General features: G+C 34.8%; 1 protein-coding gene across 1 annotated transcript in view; it reads right to left on the bottom strand.

Moving 5' to 3' along the window:
• The window catches only part of Snap29 (Synaptosomal-associated protein 29kDa), a 91,074-nt gene that overhangs the window by 70,715 nt on the left and 5,215 nt on the right, over positions 1 to 15,144 (bottom strand). Inside the window, exon 2 of the mRNA XM_090406319.1 lies at positions 14,581 to 14,682. Coding sequence (XP_090262445.1) covers positions 14,581 to 14,682 — 102 coding nt within the window. The remainder of the gene's footprint in view (positions 1 to 14,580; positions 14,683 to 15,144) is intronic.

Below are 15,144 nucleotides of genomic sequence, written 5' to 3'. Positions count from 1 at the left end.
TTAGAAACAATGTTATATGCTTAATGATAAGTAAGTGTTCCATAGAGCAAGATGGAATCTGTAGTAAAGTTCTTTTAATTGGAAGTGCAAATGCTTTTGGAACTGTTCAATTAAATATACTCCTATTGTCAGAGTGATTATCTTCATACTTACTCAAAATGAAGGAAAGACGTGTTAAGGAAATTTGTTTACTAGAAGACATATTCAAGTATGTAAGTCAAGTGAGATCTTTAATTTTTAATGTTATCTAAGAAATCTGAGAGATAAGACAGAATTAATCGGTAAAAAAAAATAAAGAAGCAAATAAAACAAAGATAAAAAAGGACAGGAAGTTCCCATAGTCAAGAGCTTTTAGCTAAATGCTATGTACTTGTTTAGTATATTTTATTTATCTCTCACATACACATTTTTATTGAGCTCATGCTGTGCAATTACTAGAATGGCCATTTAATTATTGTTTTTTAAGTTAGATATATAGAATAATATAAATTTATTTACTAATTTTTATTCCATAGAATATATGAATGTCATATCTCCTTAGAGAGAAAAAAAAGAATAGTAGAATAGTTAATTCGTGTGTAGAGGCTCCAGTGCTGTGAGGACATCATGTTGGAGGCTTAATGGAATGTATACAGCACTCAGAAAGGATCAACATAGGTTTAATACTTCCTATATTTCGTCATGCCTGGAGTTTACAAAGTATCCTGTTCCTGTAAGCTGGCGTACTTTGGGCAGACAGGCAGATCAGCATCCATCCGCCTGGAGGAACACAAGTTTTACATGTGTAGACACAACTATAGTCAGTCTGGCTTGGCTGACCATGTCTTGGACACCACACACAGAGTCTCTTGGAAGAAAACCACCATGCTCCATCACAGCAATTTCAAGAAAAATAGACTATTCTTAGAAGCAGCAGCTCTCAGAAATCAACCAAATCTTAATAAATACGGTTGCATTAAGCTTCCGAAGATTTGGGAAACACTCATCACCAGAGGTCCCACCTTACATTCCAGGCCACCTACAACTGCCCATAAAGGGCACTCCACTAGATAGGACTTTAGTGTCACCCACATGGTTAGGCTTAGTATTGTATGATATTTGAGTTCATGTTACATTAGTTGTTTTTGTAATCCCCGAAGATGTCCTAGTGACTAGGAGGAAATATAGGAAGTATTAAACCTATGTTAATCCTTTCTGAGTGCTGTATACATTCCATTAAGCCTCCAACATGAAGAATAGTTAATATAGATAACTGAATGTATCATATATATTTATATGCTTACAGTAAATATTTTAATTTTTTTATAAACTTGAGATTAATTCTTTTGATAAATACAGTATGACAATTTTGAAGTCAATACACAATCATGGATACGAATCTCAAACATTCTAATGAACTAAAATAAAATTATGTATAATGTTTTGTTATTTAATTCTTCACAACTGACTATAAATAAAAGGACTGGATATATGAGATAGCCAAGAAGTGGGGAATTGTATATGATGTATCATTATTAGCACTGCTGAAAATGTCATTTTTTTATAATTTAGTTAATAATTTTCTTTAATACGGGTGTGTAACTGACTGAGTTATTTCTTCTTCTTCTTCTTCCAGGCCTATAAAGCCTGGAAGAAGAAGAAATAACTTCCTTTCTAGGCCAAGTGGTCTGCTCCAGACTCAATTCCATCTTTTTTAAGGGTCTTCCTCTGCATCAGGTACCTTTTGGGTGGTAATTTAGAATTGGTTTAGGTATTCTGCTTCTATTCATTCTCAGTATTTCTTTCCATTTTTCTCTATAGCAAATAACTGTTTCATTTAGGGAGTTTGTAATTCCAAGTTTATTTCTGATTTCGCTGCTTTTCATTTTATCCATTACTGTGACTCCTTCAATTCTGCACAGAAATTTCATTTTGGATTATTCAATTCTTCTTTCATCTGCTTTCTTTATTGTCCATATCTCACTGCCATAAAGTAAGGTAGGTTTAGCTACTGTATTAGAGATTCTTAGTACATAATTGGATTTGAAAATTTTATTTATAATGCCTGTTACTTTTTAAAAGTTTGCAAGTTTCAGTTCTATATAAGCTTCATTTTCATATGACATTGCACATCCTAAATATTCAAATGTATTTACTTGCTCTATTATTTTGTTGTTTATTACTATTTTACTTCTTACTGGATTAGCACCTTTGAAGGCCATGACTTTTGCTATGTCTAATTTTTAAAAAGGTACCTATGACATAACTATAAATAATAAATTACACAATAACCACAGTAATTTACTTTAATGAAATAAAAAGGTACAAATATTTCATACCAAAATTAATAGTACATCATCAGTGTAGACAACAAACAGTTCAAAGGAATGGAATACAAAATATATAACAGTTGGATTACCCATTAAAAACTGTTGCCTCATGCTAGAAATTAATATTAATAAATAATTCTTAAAAACTTTCTTCGATAGTTACATAAGATGAGAAGCTCTCACACTTTTGGAAGAGAGAAACAATCATTTCGATTCAAATTTGGCCAATGTAAAAAGGCTTCGCAACTTTCTTTGAAAAGGTGTTTGTATTTAAACTTGTATCTATGGAGAAGATGAGATTTATCCCACTGGATATTGTGTTTAGTGTCAATACTATGTTGTGCCAGACCAGACTTTTTTGAGGTTTCATGTATTCGATATAATACTGATGTTCCTTCATTATTTTTTCTACAGAACGGCCTGTTTGTCCAAAGTATGTTAAATTACATTCACATGGTATCTGGTAAATGCCAGCTAATGATAGAGCTGCCAGTTTGTCTTTTATAGATGGCAACAAGTGAGAAATTTTGTTGATAGGAAAATATGTGGGAATGAGATGATACTTCTTCAAAAATTCTGCCAATCAGTTCTGAGATGCCAGAAATATAAGGGATTGGAACCCTGCAGTCTGTTGAAGAATCCTGAGGTTTGGAACACATGAATCAATTATCTGTTGGATTTGATTAGGGTTATAACCATTAAATTATATTAACTTTTCAATAGTGAAAAGTTCTTGTTGTAATCTTGAGGGAGAGGAGCACACTTTATGTGCTTAATTAAAGACTTGATAACACCAATTTTTTGAGAGATGTGATGAGCAGACTTTTGATCAGCTAATAAAGCTAGGTTTTCGATAAACACTGGTTGATAAATTACCAGAGGCTGTGTGTGTAAGAAGGATGTCCAAGAATGGTAAACTACCAGCCCTTTCTTTTTCCATGGTGAAATGCATGGGTGAAGGCTATTGATCTGTTGTAGAAATGTAGCAAGTTCCTCTTTAGCATGCAGCCAAACAGCAAAGACATCATCAACATAATGAAACCAAAGAGAGGTTTGGAGATGAATGGATGAGAACAAGGTGCTTTCCAGATGGTTCAAAAAAGTTTGCCAAAGGTGGAGACAGAAGGCTATCCATGGTAGTACCTTAAACTTGTTTAAGGATCTTGTTTTTCCAGCTGAAATATCCTGAATGTATAACAAATTCAAAAATCTTTGCAATATCCAGAGGGTAATCATCATATAGTATGACAGTGTTAGATAATGGAATATTGGTAAAGAGGGAAACAATATCAAAACTGACTAACAAGTCAGACTCTAGTATTTGAACATCCTCGATTTGTTCAAGAAAATGTATCAAATTTCTGATGAAAGATCTGGATTGTCCAGAATGGGCAGTTAATGAATGTGACAGAAAATTAGCAACTCTATAACTAGGAGAGTCAATACAATTCACGATGGGTCTTACTGGATAACCTTTTTATGAATTTTTGGGAGGCCGTGTAAACAAGTTCTTCCAAAACGAGTGCACAATTTGTCCACGGTATTTTGATCCTAACTGACAACTTCAAGCAGCTTATTTAACTTCATTTAATTTGACCATGGAAAAAGAAAAAGCCGATAGTTCACCATTCTTAGACATCCTTCTTACATGCACAGCCTCTGGTAATTTATCAACCAGTGTTTATTGAAAAACTACCTTTACTGGCAGAGACATTCATCAAAAGTCTGCTCATCACATCTCTCAAAAAATTGGTGTTATCAAGTCTTTAATTAATAGAGCACATAAAGTGTGCTCCTCTCCCTGAAGATTACAACAAGAACTTTTCACTATTGAAAAGTTAATATAATTTAATGGTTATAACCCTAATCAAATCCAGCAGATAATTGATTCATGTGTTCCAAACCTCAGGATTCTTCAACAGACTGCAGGGTTCCAATCCCTTATATTTCTGGCATCTCAGAACTGATTGGCAGAATTTTGAAGAAGTATCAACTCATTCCCACATATTTTCCTATCAACAAAATTTCTCACTTTTTGCCATCTACAAAAGACAAACTGGCAGCTCTATCATTAGCTGGCATTTATCAGATACCATGCAAATATAATTTAACATACTTGGACAAACAGGCCATTCTGTGGAAAAAAGAATGAAGGAACATCAGTATTATATTGAATACATGAAACCTCAAAAAAGTTTGGTCTGGCACAACATAGCATTGATACTAAACACAATATCCAGCGGGATAAAGCTCATCTTCTCCATAGATGCAAGTTTAAATGCAAATGCCTTTTCAAAGAAAGTTGCAAAGTCCTTTTACATCGGGCAAATTTGAATCAAAATGATAGTCTCTCTCGCAAAAATTTTGAAGACTCTTATCTTGTATAACCATCAAAGAAATAGTTTTTAAGAATTATTTAATAATATTTTAGTAATATTAATTTCTAGCACCTGGCAACAGTTTTTAATTGGTGATCCACCAACTGTTATGTACTTTGTATTCCATTCCTTTGAATTGTTTGTTGTCTACACTGATGATGTACTATTAATTTCAGTATGGAATATTTGTACTTTATTTCATTAAAGTAAATTATTGTGGTTATCATGTAATTTATTATTTATTTTGTTCTGTCTGTTGATATTTCCATACCATATGTTTTTATCGGATTATTTAGACTGCATAATGATTTTTGGAGTTGTTCTTCATTGTTTCCAAGGATTATTTGGTCATTAGCAAAAAAGTAGAGTACCTAATCTGTTACGGTTTACTTGAAACCTCGTTCACTGGTTATCTTCCATTATTTTATCTACATATATATAAAGGTGGTCTGAAAAGTTCTCAGCCTAACAATGAAAAAACAAATTTATAGTTTCAGAATTATTTTTATTTTTCAACAAAATCTCCCTTAAGACTAATACATTTATTCCAGCGATGCTCCAGCACCATTAACCCATCCCTGTAGTGGTTCTCAGTAAGACCTGCAATCACATCTTGATTCTAGGAAAAACACTAACCACTGAGAAAGAGTTTTAGTTTTGGGAAGAGATAAAAGTCAGAGAGAGCTAAATCTGGGGAATAGGGTGCATGTTCTAACAATTCATAGTGCAGATCCCTTAATTTTCCCATTCCCCAAACACCTTTTTGGGCAGTTGCATTGTCCAGATGAAAGATGATTTTTTTCTTCTGCAAACTAGGTCTTTTCTCATGAATTTTTTTTGTCTAGTCTGGTTAAAAGATCGGAATAATATTCCCCGGTTATTGTTTTACCCTTCTCAAGATAATTAATAAACAACATGCCTTCAGCATTGCATCCCAAAACACTGATGCCATGACCTTTCCTGCTGATGAAACTGACTTGGTCTTCTTTGGCGCTGAACAACTAGCTTCTGTTCACTGTTTTGACTGCTGTTTAGATTCTGGTGTGTAATGGTGAATCCAAGTCTCATCCAAATCGATGCATAAAATCAGCTTTATTTTTGTTAAAACACTCTAAGCACTGTTCAAAGATTTTCATGCAAGTGCGTTTTTGATCTGCTGTAAGCAAGCGTAGCATCCATTTTGCACAAAGCTTTTTCATTTGCAATTCTTCATGCAAAATATATCCTACACGTTCTTTTGAAATGCCTAGTCTTAGCAGATTGACTTGCTAGTCATCCAATACCATATCGTGCACTTCAATTATTTCTGGTGTTGTTACACTTTTTGGACGTCCTTCATGTGGATCATCTTCAAGGCTGGTACGGCCATGTTTAAACTCAGCAGCCCATTTCTTAATTATTGAAAATGAAGGAAAAGAGTGCCCATAATCTTTTATGAACTCCGAATGAATTTCTTTTGGCATTAAACCTTCTTTTATAAACAATTTTATAACGCACGATACTCAATTTTATCCTTTTCAAGGGATACAGACAACACTTTTGCTTCAGACAGCTGTATAAAACAAACTACTCGATAGAATGACTTGTAATTTTACATGGATGCTTATGACAAATGTACCAACTAAAAAAAAAAAAAAATCTTACCGATAGTGTTGCCATCTATGGTCAAGGCCAAGACGGCAACCCTGACATATTCCTCTATTTATTGATTTCCAGCGTGATGTTAAATTATTGTACAGATATTTTATTATTTTGACATATATTAAATAAGGCTCTAAAGAGTTGGTTTGGTATTTTCATATTCTTCCAGGATTTTCCATAGTTTTCTAAGATAATATTATCAAATGCTTTGGTGTAATCTATAGTCTATGCAAGACCTGCTTTTTTTCTGAATCTATTTTGTTCTTCTATTAATTTTAGGTCTACTGACTGAGTCATGTAGTTTAAGAAAACGTTTTTTTTTTTTTGTTGTTTAAATTAGATATTGTTGGTATCATACTAACCATTAGATATTATTCATATGACACCAATGCATGGCAGAGCAATTGTGACAAAGATGTCATTGTTTGGTGAATTTACGTGATTTTGTATAGTGCAGTGTGTGCAAGATGTATTGGCAGAGAATGAAACTGGTGAGTGAGCGAGTGTGTATTAAGTGTTTTGAGAGCGAGTGTCAGGTACAAAGAAGGGTTAGTAGAGTAGACGGTATCGATGGTAGAATGGAAAATGTTAATGTTGGAATTAACGTGTTAAATGTGTGGTGGTGAAAATACAGAAGAATGAAATGAACTTAAATAAGGACAGTACACTTGCATGCTATCCTTCACAGGACATAGCATGAAATTGAAAAATTGCAGAAATAAGAGATTTGAAGGACTGAGAAGAGAAAGAAATCAGTGATCCAAAGTAACAATCAAGATCATGTGAACAAATGAGAAAAACAAGGAGAAAATTATGTACAGAAACGCCAAGAAATTATACTCTTGGTTTCATCTTTTATTCGTGTGTAAGCAAACAAAGTTTGCAAGTGAAGCGACTTTACACACACACACACGAGTAAAGGATGAAATCAAGAATATAATTTCTTGGCATATAATTTACAGCATAATGAAGTGGGAAAAACTTTCAATATGCACAGAGACTATGATCAGAAGAGTACTCAAAGAATAACAAAATCATGTTTCCCAGGCACAAAAATTAATGATATTAGCCATGCCATCTGGATGCAGAAAGGTAAGGTGAAACAACTGTCTTGTTGACACTAATGATCTCAGAAGTGAGAAATATTCTATGAGGAAGGATGTGAAAGACTGTTGAACAAAGCAAAAACAAAAAGGGAGAAGGTGAAGATTGCAAGTCTCCTGCCATGCTATGATAGAAGTGAACTGACTAGGAGTATGCTGATAGAAAACAACCAGTATACAAAAGAAATAATGTAGGATTTGTGAACCTATGGTTTGAGTTTGATGGAAAGGATTTGTGTAATGCTAATGGACTGTACCTAAAGTGTTTTTTAGTGTTAGGTGTCTAGAGAGTGTGCTTTGCTCACCAAGCATACTGATGAGCAAATTCAGAAAAACTTAAGGAATTAGAGTGGATCCACACAAGTATGTGTGAAGGCACCCATGAAGCAAGTGAGTGTGAGAAGGACCAAAAAGTGTGGAATCTAGTCTCTCAAGCAAAAATATTGAATAGGGTAGTCAATTCAGGAAGGAAAGGTGGGTTGGGACCTAAAGGGATGCTAATGTGTCTACATACTAAATCTGGAAGTATCAGGAACAAGAGGAATGAGTTTTGGCATCATTTAATACAACCTTGCCAAAAATTATACACATTAGTGAGATCTGGCTAACAGCAAGTGATCTAGTTGCAGGAATAGAATGTGTAGGGTTTAGTATTTTCAGGGAAAATACATAAAATAGGATGGGGGGGGGGTGATACTGCTAATGATAGCAGATGAACTGCAGCCAAAAAGAATAAGAGATATATGAGAGGGTCGTTCTTAATTTGAAGTGGTCTGGTTATGTATGGTTGCTGCTATAGGCCAAAGAGGTTTTGAGGGATGATCTGGAAAACTTGCATCAACAAAATTAGTATGAGTGCAGTTTGAGGGATTATTATGGGGGGGGGTGGGCTTCAACTATAGAGATATAGAATAGAAGGAAGAAAGATCACATGGCAGCAAATAAATGGAATTTATACACCTACTTGAGAGACAACTACTTCAGCAACTTATGGAAGGAACTTGGGGAGTGCAAGCGTATTAGACCTGGTCATAGGATCAGAAGAGCTATCCATAACTAAGGTGCCCACATTGACTCCAATTCAGAAAATTGACCATGCAATCTAGAACTTGGGAGATCATAAAACAAGAGGAATATTCTGTCGAGGAGTATATGTGGAACTACACAGCAGGTGATTATGGCAAGCTTAGGAGAAAGCTTGATGTTGTGCCATGGCATAAAACCTTGCAAGGAAAGGTTTATGATGATTTTTGGTTTTAATGGTGCAAGAAGAGCAAAGGTTGGAAGGAACTGCACCATATCAAATGTTACAGCAGTACACAAGGTAGGACAAGGACAAACATCCATGGCTGCAGTGGGATTCAAACACACAACATGTTGGTTGGAGAATGGATAAGCTAACTGCTCAGCTAACCAAGGGTCATCTAGAGGAAGCAATATTAAATTATATACCTAAGGTCTTCTTCTTCTTCTCTTCTGTCTAAGATGGGTTGAGTCTTCTCTTGAACAGGATCTTCCAGTCTTCTCTATTCCTTGCTGTTCGAAAAAGTTCCTTATATGTTCTGCATCCCGAGATGTTCTTTATTAATTTCAGCCAGGTAATTCTTAGTCTTCTGGGTCTTCTTTTTTCAGTTGGAAAAGTATTGATTAGGACATTAGGAAGTCTGTCTGCGTCCATGCGTACAGTGTGTCCAAACCATCTCAGTTGTTGCTTTCTAATTTTTTCTATTATCGTCTTTTTATACAATAGTTCTCGTCTGACTGTGATGTTTGTTTTCTTTTCTATCCAACTTGTTCTATTTATTTTTCTTAAGCATTTCATTTCAAATGCCAGCAGTTTTTTCTCCTCTCTTTTTTTAACTGTTCACACTTCTGCTCCATAGATGACTGTTGGTATAATTATTGCATCATATAATTTGATTTTGACTTGCTTAGATATCTTGTTTGTTTTCCAGATTTCTTGTAATTTTCCCATGGTGGTCCATCCTATCGCTATTCTGTGTTTGATTGTTTTGAGTTCATCTATTGTTTCTGTTAGTTTTGATCCAAAAGGTATATGAAGTTGTCTACTTGTTCTCCATTTAGGGTGGCTGAGATGGTAGTTCTGTTCCTCCCTATTTTCATCACTTTTGTCTTTTGTATATTTATTGTCACGTCATATGTTTTACAGGTTTCATTTAGCTTGTTGATCAACTTTTGTAGTTCATTTGGGGTTCTTGCAAGAAGGACAAGATCATCTGCATATTTGATATTATTTATGTTTAAACCATTGACATTGATTCCAGGCTCATTGTCTATTGCCTTCTTTACAACTTCTTCTAGATATATGTTGAATAAGCAGGGAGATAATGGGCATCCTTGCATTACTCCTTTTTGGATCTCTACGGGTTCTGTTGTGTGTCCTTTTTAATTACTGCATTAGTCTTAGAGTAATATTTTATCAGAAACTGTATTATATATTTGTCTATTGCTTTTTCTAGTAGAATTTTAAGAAGGATTTCTCTGTTGATGTTATCGAAAGCTTGTTTAAAGTCCACAAAACAACAATATAGTTCTTTATGGTCTTCCCAGCTGAGCTCTGCTAGTTGATGCAATGTGAAAATTTGGTCTAGTGTTGAATAGTTTCCTCGGAAACCAGCTTGTTCTATGCCTATCATTTCTTCATAGGTGTTTTTTTAATTTATTTTGTATAATTCTTATGAATATTTTATAGGTGTGAGGGAGTAAATTGATTGGTCTGCAATTTCTGCAGTCTCTTTTGTCTCCTTTCTTGTATATTGGGATGATCTTTCCAGTTCTCCAGTCATCTGGGATCTCTCCTGTTGTAGTATTTTATTGAATAGGGTTGTTAAATATTCTATTGATATGCTGCCTCCATATGACCACAGTTCAGTAGGAACAGTATCAATGCCTGGTACTTTGTTTTTCATCTGTTTTATTGCGTATCTAACTGCTTCTTGTAAAGTTTTTGGGTGATCATTATTTTCTTCTATTGTTGGCATTGTAGTTTTGTTTCCTTGGTGGAAGATAGTCTTAAAATGGTTTGGCCAGATTTTTCTTATATATTCAATAATTCCCGGTTTCAGTCATCTTGTTGTTTATTATTGTTACTGCTTTTGCTGAGAATTCCTTTGTAATTTCTCTTACAGTATCATGGAAGACATTTAGGTTGTTTTGTTGGTATGCTTCTTGGATTTCTTAGATTTTTCTTCTAACCATTTTTCTTTGGCTTTTTTGCATAGGTTATTTTTCAGTGCTCTGTATTTTTCTCTATTCTCTTCATTGTTTTGTTAGTTCACAAGCATCTTGGCCTCTCTTTTCTCTTCTATGGTAGCTATGATTTCTTGGGTTATCCACTGTTTGTTTATTTTGGGTTTGGAACCTAGAGTGTCTTTTGCAATTGATAACACTGTTTCTTTTCCTTCTTCCCAGCATTTTCCGCTGTTCTGGAAGATGGAGGGTTTTAATTTCAAGCACATCTGTTCTAAAAATCGACTTCTGCTTGAGCTATCTTTTAGTTTTGATAGGTTGATGTTTTCTTCTTTTCTGATATTATTTTTCTTGTTGAATTTTATCTTCACTTTGGCAGTTAATATTTCGTAGTCAGTGTCAAAATCAAAACTTCCTAATGTTCGTACATTATTTACTGATCTTTTCCATTGTTTGTTTATGATGATATAGTCTATGCAGTTTTTTATATTACCATCTGTGAATGTCCATGTATATTTATAATTAGGGCATTGATAGAACAATGTGTTTGTAATCATTAGATCGTTTGCTTTACAGAAGTGGAGCAATTGTTCTCCTCTGTCATTAAGCTCTCCATATCCAAATTTCCCTATCACATCTTTTTTGTCTGCTGTGAACTGTCCTATTTTAGCATTAAAATCTCCCATCACTATCATGAGTTCTCTATTTTTGGGATTATCTATTTCCTGTTGTAGTTCTTCATAGAAATTTTCTATTTCTTACTCTGAATGGTTACTGTCTGGTGCATATATTTGGATTATTGAGCTTGACCTTGCTTGACCTTTTTCTTTTGCTTGAAGTTTAACTGTTATTATTCTAGGAGACACTGGGTTTATTTCAATTACTGAGTGTGTAAGTTTCTTTTCAATTAATAATGCAACTCCTTCTCTGTGTATGTTATCTTTTCTTCCTGAGAAGTACAGTCTTCCATCTGGTAAATCCATGAATCCATCTCCACACCAATGTGTCTCTGATAAACCTAAAATACTCCATTTCAGTCTTTTTAAATTTTCCTGGGCTAATTGCAATTTTCCAGGTCAGTATAGTGATCGTATGTTGAGGGTGGCTACATGTTTCACATCCTTGGCTGACCACATTGCTGATTTCTCACCTACTCTATGTCATCTTCGAGTAGGTGCGTCGGTTGTCCCGTACGCAGTAGCAGTATCTCGGTTTGTAGACTTTCTCCTGCTCATGAAAGTTACTGGAATAATAATGTAACCAGCTTGCCATGCCTCTGCTACATCCTTTGGTCCACAGCTCTTTATTTTTTATTCAGAGCAACCCATTTGGGTTTCCCCCATCCGCCACCCGGAGGACGCGCCTGGTAGGAGTGTGGTCTTCCCCAAGTACCTAAGGTCAGGAAGGTTAATCAGGTAGGTGCTAGATAGATAAGTAATATCATTAAGCAAGAGCCGCAAAAAAGAAAATGCTATAGTGAGTATAAGGAGAAAGGTGACAAGCAAGCAAGCTCATGAACAGTACAAGGATCAGGCAAGAAAGGTAACCAGCATAGTAAGGAAGGCAAAATCAGATCACAAGAGGAAACTGGCCAAGCAAGCCAAAGGAAATCATAGAGTTCTTTCATTACATGGCAAGTAAAAGGAAGAATGTTTATGGAAGAATAACTTTAATGATGGTGCTGATGAGGTGACAGAAGCAGATAAACTGTTGAGTTACTGAGTGACTACTTTGCAAGTGGTATATCATCCATGTGAAGTTATTGCTGTGACATATGTGACGCTGATGCGAGAACAGAGGTGGATGGAGGTTCTTAGAATATTGTAGAATCTCAATGTAAATACAGCTGTGGGATTAGATGGAATATCAGCTCACATTTTACAAGAATGTGCTAGAAACTGGCAATGCCTCTGACTAGGCCTTTTAAGTCTCAACTTTGGTAGAGTTCCAACAGAGTTGAAAGAGCAAAATAACTCCTTTCATTAAGAATGTTATAAGACTGAAGTAGTAAGAGAAAAACTAATGATCTGATCTCCAGTGCTTTTCAATTTACAGAAGACCTTAAGAAGCAACTGAAATCCATCAATCCATTTTATGTGGCATGCCTAAAGTTCATAAAACAGACAGGCTACGTTAAATAGCTGGTAGAAGCTCTCCAACATATCTTCTCTCTAAACACTTATCTAACCTCCTCAAGCCTCACATCAGACATACAAACTCCTACTTGAAAAACCTGACATATTCTGTAATTCCCAAACATTCGAATTTCCTCATCAGCTATTTTCTCCATATTAGCTAGTTCAAATGTAGTTTCATTATTTACTAACTCTGTGTAAGAATCAATAGATATATTTGAAAACCTATTTTCTCTGGACATCACACATTTCTTCCATCAGTGCCTAACAGTGGCACACTCAGGATTTAATCATTGGGAGGGGAAGGGGGGTGGACTAGATGATTTGAGAATACGCATCGCATATGACCTGTGACTGAGCATCTGCAATGATTGCTAATACATGATACCCGTGATCTCCTCTAGCCCAGCTCGGGAAAACGAAGTAGCACTCTGTCCACCTTGTATTCACAGCGGCTATGATTCCCGAGAGCTATAGGGTATTCCCACCTTATGTGACTGCTAAGTCATAAGTAGTATAGAAATAGAAGACCCAACACAACATAAAAAAAAATAATTTTAATTAGGAAAAGATTTTTGGAAAATTTTCTAGTGTTTTTTTCCCTTTTTCTTTGGGGATGCCAGCCCCCCCCCCCCCAATGTAAGTGAATTTATGCATCAGCTGGTTGGAAAGCCTCTTTCTCATTACTATAAATGATGATGTATGGTTTTAATGGCACAAGGACAGCAAAGGTCATATCAGTACAAAAAGTATGATAATCACAAAACATCCATGCCCACATCAGGATTCAACCCTCCTACAACCTGTTGGTTAGAGAGCAGGTAAGCTAACCACTCTGCCAATCAGACCAGCTCCCATTACTGTAAGATTTGGTCTTTAGTATAATTAACTCTCATTAGTGCAAACTCATTGACCAAAGGGGCAGTTTCTTATAGCAGATGAGTTAATATAATAGAATTTCTTTTAAAACGGTACAGACTCTGGAACTAACAGTTGGGTAACATGAATGATTCCCTACAGCTTTGTTTACTAGAGTGAGAAATAACCGTATTAAGTCAGTACACAGGACTGCTTCGCTCTTGAATGCTGGAAGTATGAATCACCACAACATGCCATTGAAAGGTACTACAAGAAAGAGCGGGGAAAAGGATGCAAGAACCTCCTACTCTGGAGACAGAATCCAGCATATGACCTTCCAAATTAACAAGATAGTGGTGTTTCATCGAAGGTCATTTACCATGTACAGAATTAAACAGCATTTCTTACAAGTGGATAAGTTATCCATTTTAAGCAGTAGTGCAAGAGACATTAATGAAAAGGGGATGCACTACAAGATTAAGTCAGACAAATGACATGGGACTAGAGTTCTATTGTACTTTGTTGCATCATTAACATTTTTTGCACCCCATATCTTTTTAATCAGCCCCCTCTGCTATGCACAGACAAAAGGTCACATCACCAATTGACAATGCCATAGGTATGGCAAGTGATTAGAAATCAGAAAGGAATTTGATGTTTTTCAATGGAAGAAAACAGTACTAAGCAAATCCTTTGCTTACTGCTCATGTTCATACATGATTACAAATAAAGTGAAGGAGTCTTAGTGGCCAGTTCAAAAGAAGTAATGTCCATGGAAATTCTTATCAAAAAGACATAATGCAACAGTATATCTACAGAAAGCTACTAACAAAAGTTAGTGAAAGGAGGTCATCTATTAAGTGAATAGATACCTTTCAATAGGTGTGAATATGAATACTTCCAAATATTACTAATTTTTTTTTTAAATTATCATTCAAAACATTACCTTCATGGAATTTATATGTTTTTGACTAACTCTCATTGAGGTATTAATTTCATCAATTTTCTGTTCCACATTTTTCAGCTGCTCACCCTGATGAACCAATTCCTATAGAGCATAAATAATTATTAATACTTTATATGCACTGAAATACAAACAATTTTGGGTTTAAAAAAAAAAAAAGTTACTAATAAACTTTTATTTAAAATTTATTCCAAATCCTGGATGAGAAAATTTTAAATACATATATATCATAAACAGCTTCTTATTCTGTACAATACTTGCAAGGATAAAAAAAATAAAATTGTGCAATAAATGCTATAGCTAATGTGCTCATGAAAATTTAAACTACCAAAAAAGTGTTTCATTTTTATTAAGCACTCAAGAATAAAAGTCTATGTAGCCTGTGATAATGGTGTTTGCATCTATAGCACTAGGTTGTCTGAAGACAGACTGTTCTAAGTTAAAATCTAGTTGCTATATAGAAGAAATTCTTTAACTGTTTCTTGTAAGAAACAGTTAAAGAAGTGCTTTTTTAACTTAAAAAAAAAGTTAAAGAAGTACTTCTTT

Source organism: Typopeltis vanoorti, chromosome 16, assembly GCF_054136105.1.
Source record: "Typopeltis vanoorti isolate ZY-2024b chromosome 16, IOZ_Tvanoo_1.0, whole genome shotgun sequence".
NCBI classification, from domain to species: domain Eukaryota; kingdom Metazoa; phylum Arthropoda; class Arachnida; order Uropygi; family Thelyphonidae; genus Typopeltis; species Typopeltis vanoorti.
Note: the sequence above shows the minus strand (reverse complement) of the source record. Positions and strands in the feature narration are given on the sequence as shown.